Consider the following 17,112-nt stretch of genomic DNA (forward strand, 5'->3'; position numbering starts at 1 on the left):
CAGTCCCACCTGGATTTACCCACGATCTTAGTGTCTTAAAGTGTGAAGTTGCCCTTACCTGGATGAAGACAGCAGATCGTTTCATAGGAGCCTTGGCTAAATGTTTGGGCGTTTTAGCGGGATGTGGAGGCGTTTTTCTATGTCTTTCCGGTAGGAGGAATCAAGGTGCCTGGGCCTAGAGCATCCCGTGGACAGGTAGCTGCATTCAGAGAGGGAAGAAGCCCTTCCCAGGAGATCTGTAGGGTTTCCTGCTGAAGCCTGGTGTAGCTGTGTCTCAGCTTGTATGCTTATGTCTGGGTTCCAGTAATTGGAGCTTGCAGAAATGTTTCCCCGATTGTTGTTCTTCTGTACATTTTCAATGCTCACATGTATTTTTGCGAGTCATCACGAAAACAGTTAAGCTGTTCAACTGTTTTCCAAACTGCAGACATCAAAGTGAAATCACAAAGCACTTTTTTTTTCCCCCTAAGTTGACCCTTCTATTCCTGCCTGCTGTGCTTTATGTCAGCAGGTGACCCTTTCCTGTATTATGATGCAATATAGTATAGACACGTCACGTAAGACTAGAGAGAAACCAGTTCCAAAACCACCTTTCCTCAAGCCGCCATTTGTAACGATCATACGGGCGGTTTAAAGGACACAGAGAGAGCCTATTGATACTTCACTTTCGCTACACATGGTGATTTTTCCAGTGCTTCCGGAGACACCGAAATTTAGTTCCCAACATTGCCTTAGAGGATTCTTGATTTTATTCATTCTACCGATGATCCACTCAGAAAATCAAACCTGAGTACGGAGACATTGGAGAAGTCCTTAAAGTATTGGACCAAGTCGGTTCGTCACGGGTGACAAGGTTATTCCACACCCTACTTGTACATACTCTGCTTTACCTTCATGATGGAAAAGGGTAATTTTTCGCTATAGAGTCAAAACCCGAGATTTATTACGGAATCAGCGTGAACCTTCCCAGCACAGCTCACAGATCATACGCCAAAAATTACACCGTGATTCAGTTTCAAAAATTGTCTGTGGTGACCTGTGAATTGACAGCTCGTGAGGACATTCTTTAGTTTGGCTGAAACCAAAAAACCTGAAACCATCGAAATGGAAAAACATGGAGTCTGCCAAATTCTGCCTCTCACACTTTCAGCTACCATGCCATGTTCAACTATTGTACTTGATAAGTATTGGAGACTTAAGGTACTGATAATTTCAGTAGAGTTTCGCCAAAGTAGTATTTCTTGTGAGAAAGCCATAATCTCATCAGTAATGCCTTTCTAAAAGATCCAACAGAAAATATGAACTAGCAACTCATCCCGACAGGAAAGTAAAACTCGGGAAAAATCCTAAGGCAGAGCAGCTTCAGGCTTCAGTGTGAAACTATGATAGTCTGGGCGCGGTGGCTCGCGCCTATAGTCCCTTCACTTTGGGAAGCCAAAGTGGGGCAGATCACCTGAAGTCAGCAGTTCAAGACCAGCCTGGCCAAAATGGTGAAACCTCGTCTCTACTTGAAAAACTACAAAAGTTCGCCTGTCGTGGTAGCGCGCACATTTAGTCCCAGCTGCTCTGGAGGCTGAGGCAGGAGAATCCGTTGAGCCTAGGATGCCGAGGCTGCAGTGGGCTGAGATCAGGCCACTGTAATCCGGCCTGGGGGACAGAGCGAGACTCCGTCTCAAAAATAAACAAATAAACTAAACTAAACTAAACTAAACTAAAATGACGTAAAATAAAATTGAAATAATATTTTCACGTTTCCCTCACCCAGCCCATTTTATTTTCAGAGTATTTGATAGACCGCTTGTTTCCCTGTGCGTTAGAGAGTTTTTTCCTCAGACATCGAAGTTTTCTAATGCTCAACTTCATAAAATGTCTCATTTGTACTGTAAATAGTTTCTTTATTGTTGTGAAATGTGAACTTTGCGATTCTGTGAAGAAGACTGAATTCTGAAATGCCCCCTGCACTTCCCGCCCCTCAGACACTCGCCCCGTGTCTGCCCCTCCCTTGGGTGTGGGCGGAAGCAGGAATTGATGTGCCCGCCCAACTTCCTGATTAGATTAGGGATATCCTGAACCAACGGCTGCTAAGGGCTGGGTCTAATCCAATCATCTGAGCCCTTCACAAGGGAGGACTGAACCCCCCTGTGATTACGCTCCCCTGTGGGAGATTCCCCAGCACTGGCTGTGCACACCCAGGGAGCCTCACAGCCCGGACCTGGCAGGAGCCGAGAGCATCCTCACGGCAGCAGGCAGAACAAACAAGTGGGCCTGGGGCTCACAACCCTAAGGCATTGTTGAATTCTGCCACCAGCTCGAATCAGATCGAAGCCAGACCCTTCTCAGGTGGAGGCAACGACCACACAGCCAGACCCATCCTGGAGGTCCCTCGTGTGACTCTGAGCGGGAGGCAGTCACTTGGCCTAGCAGAACTTCTGACCGGTGAGCTGGTGTTTGTTTTAAACATCCAAAATTGGTGAGAATTCGTTCTGCATTGACCTAAAACTGACATACTCTCCTTCCACAAGTTTCTTCCCATTGTGGAAGTGAGAGAATTCAGTGTGTGTGTGTTTGTGTGTGGGAAGGGGAGGCCGGGAGCTGTGTCCGGTTACGGCGAAACTGGCTCGGCAGAGACACAGCAGCTAAGATCTTTGAAAGGTTCTCCTCGCAGATCCATAATCAAACCACCCCAGCCGGAACTTCTGCCTGTACAGCTGCTGTCACGGAGCGGACTTGAATCTCACCCGTGGAGACCGGCAGGCAAACAGGTGTGTCTGCTGAGATGCTCGCCATGCCCCGAGGTCTGAAGGGCAGCAAGAAGGATGGAATCCCTGAGGACCTAGATGGGAACTTGGAAGAACCCAGGGATCAGGAAGGTGAGCTCAGGAGTGAGGATGTCATGGACCTCACAGAAGGTGACAATGAGGCCTCAGCCTCAGCTCCTCCCGCAGCCAAAAGACGGAAAACACATACGAAAGGCAAGAAGGAGAGGAAGCCCACCGTGGATGCAGAGGAGGCTCAGAGGATGACAACCCTGCTGTCTGCCATGTCTGAGGAGCAGCTGTCCCGCTACGAAGTGTGTCGCCGGTCAGCTTTCCCAAGAGCACGCATTGCGGGTCTGATGCGGGCTATCACTGGCAGTTCGGTGTCTGAGAACGCGGCCATTGCCATGGCTGGAATAGCCAAGGTCTTTGTTGGGGAGGTGGTGGAAGAGGCCCTGGACGTGTGTGAGATGTGGGGAGAGACGCCCCCGCTGCAGCCCAAGCATTTAAGGGAGGCCGTTCGCAGGTTAAAGCCCAAGGGCCTCTTCCCCAACAGCAACTGCAAAAGAATCATGTTCTAGGCCCAAGGCCAGAGGGCAGGGTCTGCGTGTGCAGGAATAGGTACCGCGTTCATCTTCCAATGACAGGAGTGTGTTTGCTGGAGCTCCCGCATCCCAGTCCCACCTGGATTTACCCACGATCTTAGTGTCTTAAAGTGTGAAGTTGCCCTTACCTGGATGAAGACAGCAGATCGTTTCATAGGAGCCTTGGCTAAATGTTTGGGCGTTTTAGCGGGATGTGGAGGCGTTTTTCTATGTCTTTCCGGTAGGAGGAATCAAGGTGCCTGGGCCTAGAGCATCCCGTGGACAGGTAGCTGCATTCAGAGAGGGAAGAAGCCCTTCCCAGGAGATCTGTAGGGTTTCCTGCTGAAGCCTGGTGTAGCTGTGTCTCAGCTTGTATGCTTATGTCTGGGTTCCAGTAATTGGAGCTTGCAGAAATGTTTCCCCGATTGTTGTTCTTCTGTACATTTTCAATGCTCACATGTATTTTTGCGAGTCATCACGAAAACAGTTAAGCTGTTCAACTGTTTTCCAAACTGCAGACATCAAAGTGAAATCACAAAGCACTTTTTTTTTCCCCCTAAGTTGACCCTTCTATTCCTGCCTGCTGTGCTTTATGTCAGCAGGTGACCCTTTCCTGTATTATGATGCAATATAGTATAGACACGTCACGTAAGACTAGAGAGAAACCAATTCCAAAACCACCTTTCCTCAAGCCGCCATTTGTAACGATCATACGGGCGGTTTAAAGGACACAGAGAGAGCCTATTGATACTTCACTTTCGCTACACATGGTGATTTTTCCAGTGCTTCCGGAGACACCGAAATTTAGTTCCCAACATTGCCTTAGAGGATTCTTGATTTTATTCATTCTACCGATGATCCACTCAGAAAATCAAACCTGAGTACGGAGACATTGGAGAAGTCCTTAAAGTATTGGACCAAGTCGGTTCGTCACGGGTGACAAGGTTATTCCACACCCTACTTGTACATACTCTGCTTTACCTTCATGATGGAAAAGAGTAATTTTTCGCTATAGAGTCAAAACCCGAGATTTATTACGGAATCAGCGTGAACCTTCCCAGCACAGCTCACAGATCATACGCCAAAAATTACACCGTGATTCAGTTTCAAAAATTGTCTGTGGTGACCTGTGAATTGACAGCTCGTGAGGACATTCTTTAGTTTGGCTGAAACCAAAAAACCTGAAACCATCGAAATGGAAAAACATGGAGTCTGCCAAATTCTGCCTCTCACACTTTCAGCTACCATGCCATGTTCAACTATTGTACTTGATAAGTATTGGAGACTTAAGGTACTGATAATTTCAGTAGAGTTTCGCCAAAGTAGTATTTCTTGTGAGAAAGCCATAATCTCATCCGTAATGCCTTTCTAAAAGATCCAACAGAAAATATGAACTAGCAACTCATCCCGACAAGAAAGTAAAACTCGGGAAAAATCCTAAGGCAGAGCAGCTTCAGGCTTCAGTGTGAAACTATGATAGTCTGGGCGCGGTGGCTCGCGCCTATAGTCCCTTCACTTTGGGAAGCCAAAGTGGGGCAGATCACCTGAAGTCAGCAGTTCAAGACCAGCCTGGCCAAAATGGTGAAACCTCGTCTCTACTTGAAAAACTACAAAAGTTCGCCTGTCGTGGTAGCGCGCACATTTAGTCCCAGCTGCTCTGGAGGCTGAGGCAGGAGAATCCGTTGAGCCTAGGATGCCGAGGCTGCAGTGGGCTGAGATCAGGCCACTGTAATCCGGCCTGGGGGACAGAGCGAGACTCCGTCTCAAAAATAAACAAATAAACTAAACTAAACTAAACTAAACTAAAATGACGTAAAATAAAATTGAAATAATATTTTCACGTTTCCCTCACCCAGCCCATTTTATTTTCAGAGTATTTGATAGACCGCTTGTTTCCCTGTGCGTTAGAGAGTTTTTTCCTCAGACATCGAAGTTTTCTAATGCTCAACTTCATAAAATGTCTCATTTGTACTGTAAATAGTTTCTTTATTGTTGTGAAATGTGAACTTTGCGATTCTGTGAAGAAGACTGAATTCTGAAATGCCCCCTGCACTTCCCGCCCCTCAGACACTCGCCCCGTGTCTGCCCCTCCCTTGGGTGTGGGCGGAAGCAGGAATTGATGTGCCCGCCCAACTTCCTGATTAGATTAGGGATATCCTGAACCAACGGCTGCTAAGGGCTGGGTCTAATCCAATCATCTGAGCCCTTCACAAGGGAGGACTGAACCCCCCTGTGATTACGCTCCCCTGTGGGAGATTCCCCAGCACTGGCTGTGCACACCCAGGGAGCCTCACAGCCCGGACCTGGCAGGAGCCGAGAGCATCCTCACGGCAGCAGGCAGAACAAACAAGTGGGCCTGGGGCTCACAACCCTAAGGCATTGTTGAATTCTGCCACCAGCTCGAATCAGATCGAAGCCAGACCCTTCTCAGGTGGAGGCAACGACCACACAGCCAGACCCATCCTGGAGGTCCCTCGTGTGACTCTGAGCGGGAGGCAGTCACTTGGCCTAGCAGAACTTCTGACCGGTGAGCTGGTGTTTGTTTTAAACATCCAAAATTGGTGAGAATTCGTTCTGCATTGACCTAAAACTGACATACTCTCCTTCCACAAGTTTCTTCCCATTGTGGAAGTGAGAGAATTCAGTGTGTGTGTGTTTGTGTGTGGGAAGGGGAGGCCGGGAGCTGTGTCCGGTTACGGCGAAACTGGCTCGGCAGAGACACAGCAGCTAAGATCTTTGAAAGGTTCTCCTCGCAGATCCATAATCAAACCACCCCAGCCGGAACTTCTGCCTGTACAGCTGCTGTCACGGAGCGGACTTGAATCTCACCCGTGGAGACCGGCAGGCAAACAGGTGTGTCTGCTGAGATGCTCGCCATGCCCCGAGGTCTGAAGGGCAGCAAGAAGGATGGAATCCCTGAGGACCTAGATGGGAACTTGGAAGAACCCAGGGATCAGGAAGGTGAGCTCAGGAGTGAGGATGTCATGGACCTCACAGAAGGTGACAATGAGGCCTCAGCCTCAGCTCCTCCCGCAGCCAAAAGACGGAAAACACATACGAAAGGCAAGAAGGAGAGGAAGCCCACCGTGGATGCAGAGGAGGCTCAGAGGATGACAACCCTGCTGTCTGCCATGTCTGAGGAGCAGCTGTCCCGCTACGAAGTGTGTCGCCGGTCAGCTTTCCCAAGAGCACGCATTGCGGGTCTGATGCGGGCTATCACTGGCAGTTCGGTGTCTGAGAACGCGGCCATTGCCATGGCTGGAATAGCCAAGGTCTTTGTTGGGGAGGTGGTGGAAGAGGCCCTGGACGTGTGTGAGATGTGGGGAGAGACGCCCCCGCTGCAGCCCAAGCATTTAAGGGAGGCCGTTCGCAGGTTAAAGCCCAAGGGCCTCTTCCCCAACAGCAACTGCAAAAGAATCATGTTCTAGGCCCAAGGCCAGAGGGCAGGGTCTGCGTGTGCAGGAATAGGTACCGCGTTCATCTTCCAATGACAGGAGTGTGTTTGCTGGAGCTCCCGCATCCCAGTCCCACCTGGATTTACCCACGATCTTAGTGTCTTAAAGTGTGAAGTTGCCCTTACCTGGATGAAGACAGCAGATCGTTTCATAGGAGCCTTGGCTAAATGTTTGGGCGTTTTAGCGGGATGTGGAGGCGTTTTTCTATGTCTTTCCGGTAGGAGGAATCAAGGTGCCTGGGCCTAGAGCATCCCGTGGACAGGTAGCTGCATTCAGAGAGGGAAGAAGCCCTTCCCAGGAGATCTGTAGGGTTTCCTGCTGAAGCCTGGTGTAGCTGTGTCTCAGCTTGTATGCTTATGTCTGGGTTCCAGTAATTGGAGCTTGCAGAAATGTTTCCCCGATTGTTGTTCTTCTGTACATTTTCAATGCTCACATGTATTTTTGCGAGTCATCACGAAAACAGTTAAGCTGTTCAACTGTTTTCCAAACTGCAGACATCAAAGTGAAATCACAAAGCACTTTTTTTTTCCCCCTAAGTTGACCCTTCTATTCCTGCCTGCTGTGCTTTATGTCAGCAGGTGACCCTTTCCTGTATTATGATGCAATATAGTATAGACACGTCACGTAAGACTAGAGAGAAACCAATTCCAAAACCACCTTTCCTCAAGCCGCCATTTGTAACGATCATACGGGCGGTTTAAAGGACACAGAGAGAGCCTATTGATACTTCACTTTCGCTACACATGGTGATTTTTCCAGTGCTTCCGGAGACACCGAAATTTAGTTCCCAACATTGCCTTAGAGGATTCTTGATTTTATTCATTCTACCGATGATCCACTCAGAAAATCAAACCTGAGTACGGAGACATTGGAGAAGTCCTTAAAGTATTGGACCAAGTCGGTTCGTCACGGGTGACAAGGTTATTCCACACCCTACTTGTACATACTCTGCTTTACCTTCATGATGGAAAAGAGTAATTTTTCGCTATAGAGTCAAAACCCGAGATTTATTACGGAATCAGCGTGAACCTTCCCAGCACAGCTCACAGATCATACGCCAAAAATTACACCGTGATTCAGTTTCAAAAATTGTCTGTGGTGACCTGTGAATTGACAGCTCGTGAGGACATTCTTTAGTTTGGCTGAAACCAAAAAACCTGAAACCATCGAAATGGAAAAACATGGAGTCTGCCAAATTCTGCCTCTCACACTTTCAGCTACCATGCCATGTTCAACTATTGTACTTGATAAGTATTGGAGACTTAAGGTACTGATAATTTCAGTAGAGTTTCGCCAAAGTAGTATTTCTTGTGAGAAAGCCATAATCTCATCAGTAATGCCTTTCTAAAAGATCCAACAGAAAATATGAACTAGCAACTCATCCCGACAGGAAAGTAAAACTCGGGAAAAATCCTAAGGCAGAGCAGCTTCAGGCTTCAGTGTGAAACTATGATAGTCTGGGCGCGGTGGCTCGCGCCTATAGTCCCTTCACTTTGGGAAGCCAAAGTGGGGCAGATCACCTGAAGTCAGCAGTTCAAGACCAGCCTGGCCAAAATGGTGAAACCTCGTCTCTACTTGAAAAACTACAAAAGTTCGCCTGTCGTGGTAGCGCGCACATTTAGTCCCAGCTGCTCTGGAGGCTGAGGCAGGAGAATCCGTTGAGCCTAGGATGCCGAGGCTGCAGTGGGCTGAGATCAGGCCACTGTAATCCGGCCTGGGGGACAGAGCGAGACTCCGTCTCAAAAATAAACAAATAAACTAAACTAAACTAAACTAAACTAAAATGACGTAAAATAAAATTGAAATAATATTTTCACGTTTCCCTCACCCAGCCCATTTTATTTTCAGAGTATTTGATAGACCGCTTGTTTCCCTGTGCGTTAGAGAGTTTTTTCCTCAGACATCGAAGTTTTCTAATGCTCAACTTCATAAAATGTCTCATTTGTACTGTAAATAGTTTCTTTATTGTTGTGAAATGTGAACTTTGCGATTCTGTGAAGAAGACTGAATTCTGAAATGCCCCCTGCACTTCCCGCCCCTCAGACACTCGCCCCGTGTCTGCCCCTCCCTTGGGTGTGGGCGGAAGCATGAATTGATGTGCCCGCCCAACTTCCTGATTAGATTAGGGATATCCTGAACCAACGGCTGCTAAGGGCTGGGTCTAATCCAATCATCTGAGCCCTTCACAAGGGAGGACTGAACCCCCCTGTGATTACGCTCCCCTGTGGGAGATTCCCCAGCACTGGCTGTGCACACCCAGGGAGCCTCACAGCCCGGACCTGGCAGGAGCCGAGAGCATCCTCACGGCAGCAGGCAGAACAAACAAGTGGGCCTGGGGCTCACAACCCTAAGGCATTGTTGAATTCTGCCACCAGCTCGAATCAGATCGAAGCCAGACCCTTCTCAGGTGGAGGCAACGACCACACAGCCAGACCCATCCTGGAGGTCCCTCGTGTGACTCTGAGCGGGAGGCAGTCACTTGGCCTAGCAGAACTTCTGACCGGTGAGCTGGTGTTTGTTTTAAACATCCAAAATTGGTGAGAATTCGTTCTGCATTGACCTAAAACTGACATACTCTCCTTCCACAAGTTTCTTCCCATTGTGGAAGTGAGAGAATTCAGTGTGTGTGTGTTTGTGTGTGGGAAGGGGAGGCCGGGAGCTGTGTCCGGTTACGGCGAAACTGGCTCGGCAGAGACACAGCAGCTAAGATCTTTGAAAGGTTCTCCTCGCAGATCCATAATCAAACCACCCCAGCCGGAACTTCTGCCTGTACAGCTGCTGTCACGGAGCGGACTTGAATCTCACCCGTGGAGACCGGCAGGCAAACAGGTGTGTCTGCTGAGATGCTCGCCATGCCCCGAGGTCTGAAGGGCAGCAAGAAGGATGGAATCCCTGAGGACCTAGATGGGAACTTGGAAGAACCCAGGGATCAGGAAGGTGAGCTCAGGAGTGAGGATGTCATGGACCTCACAGAAGGTGACAATGAGGCCTCAGCCTCAGCTCCTCCCGCAGCCAAAAGACGGAAAACACATACGAAAGGCAAGAAGGAGAGGAAGCCCACCGTGGATGCAGAGGAGGCTCAGAGGATGACAACCCTGCTGTCTGCCATGTCTGAGGAGCAGCTGTCCCGCTACGAAGTGTGTCGCCGGTCAGCTTTCCCAAGAGCACGCATTGCGGGTCTGATGCGGGCTATCACTGGCAGTTCGGTGTCTGAGAACGCGGCCATTGCCATGGCTGGAATAGCCAAGGTCTTTGTTGGGGAGGTGGTGGAAGAGGCCCTGGACGTGTGTGAGATGTGGGGAGAGACGCCCCCGCTGCAGCCCAAGCATTTAAGGGAGGCCGTTCGCAGGTTAAAGCCCAAGGGCCTCTTCCCCAACAGCAACTGCAAAAGAATCATGTTCTAGGCCCAAGGCCAGAGGGCAGGGTCTGCGTGTGCAGGAATAGGTACCGCGTTCATCTTCCAATGACAGGAGTGTGTTTGCTGGAGCTCCCGCATCCCAGTCCCACCTGGATTTACCCACGATCTTAGTGTCTTAAAGTGTGAAGTTGCCCTTACCTGGATGAAGACAGCAGATCGTTTCATAGGAGCCTTGGCTAAATGTTTGGGCGTTTTAGCGGGATGTGGAGGCGTTTTTCTATGTCTTTCCGGTAGGAGGAATCAAGGTGCCTGGGCCTAGAGCATCCCGTGGACAGGTAGCTGCATTCAGAGAGGGAAGAAGCCCTTCCCAGGAGATCTGTAGGGTTTCCTGCTGAAGCCTGGTGTAGCTGTGTCTCAGCTTGTATGCTTATGTCTGGGTTCCAGTAATTGGAGCTTGCAGAAATGTTTCCCCGATTGTTGTTCTTCTGTACATTTTCAATGCTCACATGTATTTTTGCGAGTCATCACGAAAACAGTTAAGCTGTTCAACTGTTTTCCAAACTGCAGACATCAAAGTGAAATCACAAAGCACTTTTTTTTTCCCCCTAAGTTGACCCTTCTATTCCTGCCTGCTGTGCTTTATGTCAGCAGGTGACCCTTTCCTGTATTATGATGCAATATAGTATAGACACGTCACGTAAGACTAGAGAGAAACCAATTCCAAAACCACCTTTCCTCAAGCCGCCATTTGTAACGATCATACGGGCGGTTTAAAGGACACAGAGAGAGCCTATTGATACTTCACTTTCGCTACACATGGTGATTTTTCCAGTGCTTCCGGAGACACCGAAATTTAGTTCCCAACATTGCCTTAGAGGATTCTTGATTTTATTCATTCTACCGATGATCCACTCAGAAAATCAAACCTGAGTACGGAGACATTGGAGAAGTCCTTAAAGTATTGGACCAAGTCGGTTCGTCACGGGTGACAAGGTTATTCCACACCCTACTTGTACATACTCTGCTTTACCTTCATGATGGAAAAGAGTAATTTTTCGCTATAGAGTCAAAACCCGAGATTTATTACGGAATCAGCGTGAACCTTCCCAGCACAGCTCACAGATCATACGCCAAAAATTACACCGTGATTCAGTTTCAAAAATTGTCTGTGGTGACCTGTGAATTGACAGCTCGTGAGGACATTCTTTAGTTTGGCTGAAACCAAAAAACCTGAAACCATCGAAATGGAAAAACATGGAGTCTGCCAAATTCTGCCTCTCACACTTTCAGCTACCATGCCATGTTCAACTATTGTACTTGATAAGTATTGGAGACTTAAGGTACTGATAATTTCAGTAGAGTTTCGCCAAAGTAGTATTTCTTGTGAGAAAGCCATAATCTCATCAGTAATGCCTTTCTAAAAGATCCAACAGAAAATATGAACTAGCAACTCATCCCGACAGGAAAGTAAAACTCGGGAAAAATCCTAAGGCAGAGCAGCTTCAGGCTTCAGTGTGAAACTATGATAGTCTGGGCGCGGTGGCTCGCGCCTATAGTCCCTTCACTTTGGGAAGCCAAAGTGGGGCAGATCACCTGAAGTCAGCAGTTCAAGACCAGCCTGGCCAAAATGGTGAAACCTCGTCTCTACTTGAAAAACTACAAAAGTTCGCCTGTCGTGGTAGCGCGCACATTTAGTCCCAGCTGCTCTGGAGGCTGAGGCAGGAGAATCCGTTGAGCCTAGGATGCCGAGGCTGCAGTGGGCTGAGATCAGGCCACTGTAATCCGGCCTGGGGGACAGAGCGAGACTCCGTCTCAAAAATAAACAAATAAACTAAACTAAACTAAACTAAACTAAAATGACGTAAAATAAAATTGAAATAATATTTTCACGTTTCCCTCACCCAGCCCATTTTATTTTCAGAGTATTTGATAGACCGCTTGTTTCCCTGTGCGTTAGAGAGTTTTTTCCTCAGACATCGAAGTTTTCTAATGCTCAACTTCATAAAATGTCTCATTTGTACTGTAAATAGTTTCTTTATTGTTGTGAAATGTGAACTTTGCGATTCTGTGAAGAAGACTGAATTCTGAAATGCCCCCTGCACTTCCCGCCCCTCAGACACTCGCCCCGTGTCTGCCCCTCCCTTGGGTGTGGGCGGAAGCAGGAATTGATGTGCCCGCCCAACTTCCTGATTAGATTAGGGATATCCTGAACCAACGGCTGCTAAGGGCTGGGTCTAATCCAATCATCTGAGCCCTTCACAAGGGAGGACTGAACCCCCGTGTGATTACGCTCCCCTGTGGGAGATTCCCCAGCACTGGCTGTGCACACCCAGGGAGCCTCACAGCCCGGACCTGGCAGGAGCCGAGAGCATCCTCACGGCAGCAGGCAGAACAAACAAGTGGGCCTGGGGCTCACAACCCTAAGGCATTGTTGAATTCTGCCACCAGCTCGAATCAGATCGAAGCCAGACCCTTCTCAGGTGGAGGCAACGACCACACAGCCAGACCCATCCTGGAGGTCCCTCGTGTGACTCTGAGCGGGAGGCAGTCACTTGGCCTAGCAGAACTTCTGACCGGTGAGCTGGTGTTTGTTTTAAACATCCAAAATTGGTGAGAATTCGTTCTGCATTGACCTAAAACTGACATACTCTCCTTCCACAAGTTTCTTCCCATTGTGGAAGTGAGAGAATTCAGTGTGTGTGTGTTTGTGTGTGGGAAGGGGAGGCCGGGAGCTGTGTCCGGTTACGGCGAAACTGGCTCGGCAGAGACACAGCAGCTAAGATCTTTGAAAGGTTCTCCTCGCAGATCCATAATCAAACCACCCCAGCCGGAACTTCTGCCTGTACAGCTGCTGTCACGGAGCGGACTTGAATCTCACCCGTGGAGACCGGCAGGCAAACAGGTGTGTCTGCTGAGATGCTCGCCATGCCCCGAGGTCTGAAGGGCAGCAAGAAGGATGGAATCCCTGAGGACCTAGATGGGAACTTGGAAGAACCCAGGGATCAGGAAGGTGAGCTCAGGAGTGAGGATGTCATGGACCTCACAGAAGGTGACAATGAGGCCTCAGCCTCAGCTCCTCCCGCAGCCAAAAGACGGAAAACACATACGAAAGGCAAGAAGGAGAGGAAGCCCACCGTGGATGCAGAGGAGGCTCAGAGGATGACAACCCTGCTGTCTGCCATGTCTGAGGAGCAGCTGTCCCGCTACGAAGTGTGTCGCCGGTCAGCTTTCCCAAGAGCACGCATTGCGGGTCTGATGCGGGCTATCACTGGCAGTTCGGTGTCTGAGAACGCGGCCATTGCCATGGCTGGAATAGCCAAGGTCTTTGTTGGGGAGGTGGTGGAAGAGGCCCTGGACGTGTGTGAGATGTGGGGAGAGACGCCCCCGCTGCAGCCCAAGCATTTAAGGGAGGCCGTTCGCAGGTTAAAGCCCAAGGGCCTCTTCCCCAACAGCAACTGCAAAAGAATCATGTTCTAGGCCCAAGGCCAGAGGGCAGGGTCTGCGTGTGCAGGAATAGGTACCGCGTTCATCTTCCAATGACAGGAGTGTGTTTGCTGGAGCTCCCGCATCCCAGTCCCACCTGGATTTACCCACGATCTTAGTGTCTTAAAGTGTGAAGTTGCCCTTACCTGGATGAAGACAGCAGATCGTTTCATAGGAGCCTTGGCTAAATGTTTGGGCGTTTTAGCGGGATGTGGAGGCGTTTTTCTATGTCTTTCCGGTAGGAGGAATCAAGGTGCCTGGGCCTAGAGCATCCCGTGGACAGGTAGCTGCATTCAGAGAGGGAAGAAGCCCTTCCCAGGAGATCTGTAGGGTTTCCTGCTGAAGCCTGGTGTAGCTGTGTCTCAGCTTGTATGCTTATGTCTGGGTTCCAGTAATTGGAGCTTGCAGAAATGTTTCCCCGATTGTTGTTCTTCTGTACATTTTCAATGCTCACATGTATTTTTGCGAGTCATCACGAAAACAGTTAAGCTGTTCAACTGTTTTCCAAACTGCAGACATCAAAGTGAAATCACAAAGCACTTTTTTTTTCCCCCTAAGTTGACCCTTCTATTCCTGCCTGCTGTGCTTTATGTCAGCAGGTGACCCTTTCCTGTATTATGATGCAATATAGTATAGACACGTCACGTAAGACTAGAGAGAAACCAATTCCAAAACCACCTTTCCTCAAGCCGCCATTTGTAACGATCATACGGGCGGTTTAAAGGACACAGAGAGAGCCTATTGATACTTCACTTTCGCTACACATGGTGATTTTTCCAGTGCTTCCGGAGACACCGAAATTTAGTTCCCAACATTGCCTTAGAGGATTCTTGATTTTATTCATTCTACCGATGATCCACTCAGAAAATCAAACCTGAGTACGGAGACATTGGAGAAGTCCTTAAAGTATTGGACCAAGTCGGTTCGTCACGGGTGACAAGGTTATTCCACACCCTACTTGTACATACTCTGCTTTACCTTCATGATGGAAAAGAGTAATTTTTCGCTATAGAGTCAAAACCCGAGATTTATTACGGAATCAGCGTGAACCTTCCCAGCACAGCTCACAGATCATACGCCAAAAATTACACCGTGATTCAGTTTCAAAAATTGTCTGTGGTGACCTGTGAATTGACAGCTCGTGAGGACATTCTTTAGTTTGGCTGAAACCAAAAAACCTGAAACCATCGAAATGGAAAAACATGGAGTCTGCCAAATTCTGCCTCTCACACTTTCAGCTACCATGCCATGTTCAACTATTGTACTTGATAAGTATTGGAGACTTAAGGTACTGATAATTTCAGTAGAGTTTCGCCAAAGTAGTATTTCTTGTGAGAAAGCCATAATCTCATCAGTAATGCCTTTCTAAAAGATCCAACAGAAAATATGAACTAGCAACTCATCCTGACAGGAAAGTAAAACTCGGGAAAAATCCTAAGGCAGAGCAGCTTCAGGCTTCAGTGTGAAACTATGATAGTCTGGGCGCGGTGGCTCGCGCCTATAGTCCCTTCACTTTGGGAAGCCAAAGTGGGGCAGATCACCTGAAGTCAGCAGTTCAAGACCAGCCTGGCCAAAATGGTGAAACCTCGTCTCTACTTGAAAAACTACAAAAGTTCGCCTGTCGTGGTAGCGCGCACATTTAGTCCCAGCTGCTCTGGAGGCTGAGGCAGGAGAATCCGTTGAGCCTAGGATGCCGAGGCTGCAGTGGGCTGAGATCAGGCCACTGTAATCCGGCCTGGGGGACAGAGCGAGACTCCGTCTCAAAAATAAACAAATAAACTAAACTAAACTAAACTAAACTAAAATGACGTAAAATAAAATTGAAATAATATTTTCACGTTTCCCTCACCCAGCCCATTTTATTTTCAGAGTATTTGATAGACCGCTTGTTTCCCTGTGCGTTAGAGAGTTTTTTCCTCAGACATCGAAGTTTTCTAATGCTCAACTTCATAAAATGTCTCATTTGTACTGTAAATAGTTTCTTTATTGTTGTGAAATGTGAACTTTGCGATTCTGTGAAGAAGACTGAATTCTGAAATGCCCCCTGCACTTCCCGCCCCTCAGACACTCGCCCCGTGTCTGCCCCTCCCTTGGGTGTGGGCGGAAGCAGGAATTGATGTGCCCGCCCAACTTCCTGATTAGATTAGGGATATCCTGAACCAACGGCTGCTAAGGGCTGGGTCTAATCCAATCATCTGAGCCCTTCACAAGGGAGGACTGAACCCCCGTGTGATTACGCTCCCCTGTGGGAGATTCCCCAGCACTGGCTGTGCACACCCAGGGAGCCTCACAGCCCGGACCTGGCAGGAGCCGAGAGCATCCTCACGGCAGCAGGCAGAACAAACAAGTGGGCCTGGGGCTCACAACCCTAAGGCATTGTTGAATTCTGCCACCAGCTCGAATCAGATCGAAGCCAGACCCTTCTCAGGTGGAGGCAACGACCACACAGCCAGACCCATCCTGGAGGTCCCTCGTGTGACTCTGAGCGGGAGGCAGTCACTTGGCCTAGCAGAACTTCTGACCGGTGAGCTGGTGTTTGTTTTAAACATCCAAAATTGGTGAGAATTCGTTCTGCATTGACCTAAAACTGACATACTCTCCTTCCACAAGTTTCTTCCCATTGTGGAAGTGAGAGAATTCAGTGTGTGTGTGTTTGTGTGTGGGAAGGGGAGGCCGGGAGCTGTGTCCGGTTACGGCGAAACTGGCTCGGCAGAGACACAGCAGCTAAGATCTTTGAAAGGTTCTCCTCGCAGATCCATAATCAAACCACCCCAGCCGGAACTTCTGCCTGTACAGCTGCTGTCACGGAGCGGACTTGAATCTCACCCGTGGAGACCGGCAGGCAAACAGGTGTGTCTGCTGAGATGCTCGCCATGCCCCGAGGTCTGAAGGGCAGCAAGAAGGATGGAATCCCTGAGGACCTAGATGGGAACTTGGAAGAACCCAGGGATCAGGAAGGTGAGCTCAGGAGTGAGGATGTCATGGACCTCACAGAAGGTGACAATGAGGCCTCAGCCTCAGCTCCTCCCGCAGCCAAAAGACGGAAAACACATACGAAAGGCAAGAAGGAGAGGAAGCCCACCGTGGATGCAGAGGAGGCTCAGAGGATGACAACCCTGCTGTCTGCCATGTCTGAGGAGCAGCTGTCCCGCTACGAAGTGTGTCGCCGGTCAGCTTTCCCAAGAGCACGCATTGCGGGTCTGATGCGGGCTATCACTGGCAGTTCGGTGTCTGAGAACGCGGCCATTGCCATGGCTGGAATAGCCAAGGTCTTTGTTGGGGAGGTGGTGGAAGAGGCCCTGGACGTGTGTGAGATGTGGGGAGAGACGCCCCCGCTGCAGCCCAAGCATTTAAGGGAGGCCGTTCGCAGGTTAAAGCCCAAGGGCCTCTTCCCCAACAGCAACTGCAAAAGAATCATGTTCTAGGCCCAAGGCCAGAGGGCAGGGTCTGCGTGTGCAGGAATAGGTACCGCGTTC

At 49.1% G+C, this 17,112-nt stretch overlaps 5 protein-coding genes across 5 annotated transcripts; all 5 read left to right on the forward strand.

Moving 5' to 3' along the window:
- The first annotated feature begins 121 nt into the window (after window positions 1–121).
- LOC134757556 (TATA-box-binding protein-associated factor 11-like protein 5) lies at window positions 122–3,347 on the forward strand. Its single transcript, XM_063700459.1, has 3 exons — window positions 122–150; window positions 2,309–2,387; window positions 2,747–3,347. Exons 1-3 carry the CDS (start codon window positions 122–124, stop codon window positions 3,335–3,337), a joined length of 699 nt encoding a protein of 232 aa, XP_063556529.1. The 3' UTR covers window positions 3,338–3,347.
- A 205-nt stretch (window positions 3,348–3,552) lies between these two features.
- Window positions 3,553–6,778, forward strand: LOC129527896 (TATA-box-binding protein-associated factor 11-like protein 5). The gene is made up of 3 exons (XM_063700460.1): window positions 3,553–3,581; window positions 5,740–5,818; window positions 6,178–6,778. Exons 1-3 carry the CDS (start codon window positions 3,553–3,555, stop codon window positions 6,766–6,768), a joined length of 699 nt encoding a protein of 232 aa, XP_063556530.1. The 3' UTR covers window positions 6,769–6,778.
- Window positions 6,779–6,983: 205 nt separating this feature from the next.
- Window positions 6,984–10,209, forward strand: LOC129527899 (TATA-box-binding protein-associated factor 11-like protein 5). The gene is made up of 3 exons (XM_063700461.1): window positions 6,984–7,012; window positions 9,171–9,249; window positions 9,609–10,209. Exons 1-3 carry the CDS (start codon window positions 6,984–6,986, stop codon window positions 10,197–10,199), a joined length of 699 nt encoding a protein of 232 aa, XP_063556531.1. The 3' UTR covers window positions 10,200–10,209.
- A 205-nt stretch (window positions 10,210–10,414) lies between these two features.
- On the forward strand, window positions 10,415–13,640 carry LOC129527897 (TATA-box-binding protein-associated factor 11-like protein 5). The gene is made up of 3 exons (XM_063700462.1): window positions 10,415–10,443; window positions 12,602–12,680; window positions 13,040–13,640. Exons 1-3 carry the CDS (start codon window positions 10,415–10,417, stop codon window positions 13,628–13,630), a joined length of 699 nt encoding a protein of 232 aa, XP_063556532.1. The 3' UTR covers window positions 13,631–13,640.
- Window positions 13,641–13,845: 205 nt separating this feature from the next.
- On the forward strand, window positions 13,846–17,071 carry LOC129527892 (TATA-box-binding protein-associated factor 11-like protein 5). Its single transcript, XM_063700463.1, has 3 exons — window positions 13,846–13,874; window positions 16,033–16,111; window positions 16,471–17,071. Exons 1-3 carry the CDS (start codon window positions 13,846–13,848, stop codon window positions 17,059–17,061), a joined length of 699 nt encoding a protein of 232 aa, XP_063556533.1. The 3' UTR covers window positions 17,062–17,071.
- Window positions 17,072–17,112: the final 41 nt, after the last annotated feature.

This window comes from Gorilla gorilla, chromosome 19, assembly GCF_029281585.2.
Source record: "Gorilla gorilla gorilla isolate KB3781 chromosome 19, NHGRI_mGorGor1-v2.1_pri, whole genome shotgun sequence".
NCBI classification, from domain to species: domain Eukaryota; kingdom Metazoa; phylum Chordata; class Mammalia; order Primates; family Hominidae; genus Gorilla; species Gorilla gorilla.

Excerpts from the sequence above, each read along its gene's own strand:
- LOC134757556 (XM_063700459.1), top strand. The coding sequence starts at position 122 with ATGTGGAGGCGTTTTTCTATGTCTTTCCG. Across the intron at positions 151-2,308 it reads CGTTTTTCTATGTCTTTCCG|CTCGAATCAGATCGAAGCCA; the intron begins GTAGGAGGAATC and ends TTCTGCCACCAG. Across the intron at positions 2,388-2,746 it reads CCATCCTGGAGGTCCCTCGT|ACCGGCAGGCAAACAGGTGT; the intron begins GTGACTCTGAGC and ends TCACCCGTGGAG.
- LOC129527896 (XM_063700460.1), top strand. The coding sequence starts at position 3,553 with ATGTGGAGGCGTTTTTCTATGTCTTTCCG. Across the intron at positions 3,582-5,739 it reads CGTTTTTCTATGTCTTTCCG|CTCGAATCAGATCGAAGCCA; the intron begins GTAGGAGGAATC and ends TTCTGCCACCAG. Across the intron at positions 5,819-6,177 it reads CCATCCTGGAGGTCCCTCGT|ACCGGCAGGCAAACAGGTGT; the intron begins GTGACTCTGAGC and ends TCACCCGTGGAG.
- LOC129527899 (XM_063700461.1), top strand. The coding sequence starts at position 6,984 with ATGTGGAGGCGTTTTTCTATGTCTTTCCG. Across the intron at positions 7,013-9,170 it reads CGTTTTTCTATGTCTTTCCG|CTCGAATCAGATCGAAGCCA; the intron begins GTAGGAGGAATC and ends TTCTGCCACCAG. Across the intron at positions 9,250-9,608 it reads CCATCCTGGAGGTCCCTCGT|ACCGGCAGGCAAACAGGTGT; the intron begins GTGACTCTGAGC and ends TCACCCGTGGAG.
- LOC129527897 (XM_063700462.1), top strand. The coding sequence starts at position 10,415 with ATGTGGAGGCGTTTTTCTATGTCTTTCCG. Across the intron at positions 10,444-12,601 it reads CGTTTTTCTATGTCTTTCCG|CTCGAATCAGATCGAAGCCA; the intron begins GTAGGAGGAATC and ends TTCTGCCACCAG. Across the intron at positions 12,681-13,039 it reads CCATCCTGGAGGTCCCTCGT|ACCGGCAGGCAAACAGGTGT; the intron begins GTGACTCTGAGC and ends TCACCCGTGGAG.
- LOC129527892 (XM_063700463.1), top strand. The coding sequence starts at position 13,846 with ATGTGGAGGCGTTTTTCTATGTCTTTCCG. Across the intron at positions 13,875-16,032 it reads CGTTTTTCTATGTCTTTCCG|CTCGAATCAGATCGAAGCCA; the intron begins GTAGGAGGAATC and ends TTCTGCCACCAG. Across the intron at positions 16,112-16,470 it reads CCATCCTGGAGGTCCCTCGT|ACCGGCAGGCAAACAGGTGT; the intron begins GTGACTCTGAGC and ends TCACCCGTGGAG.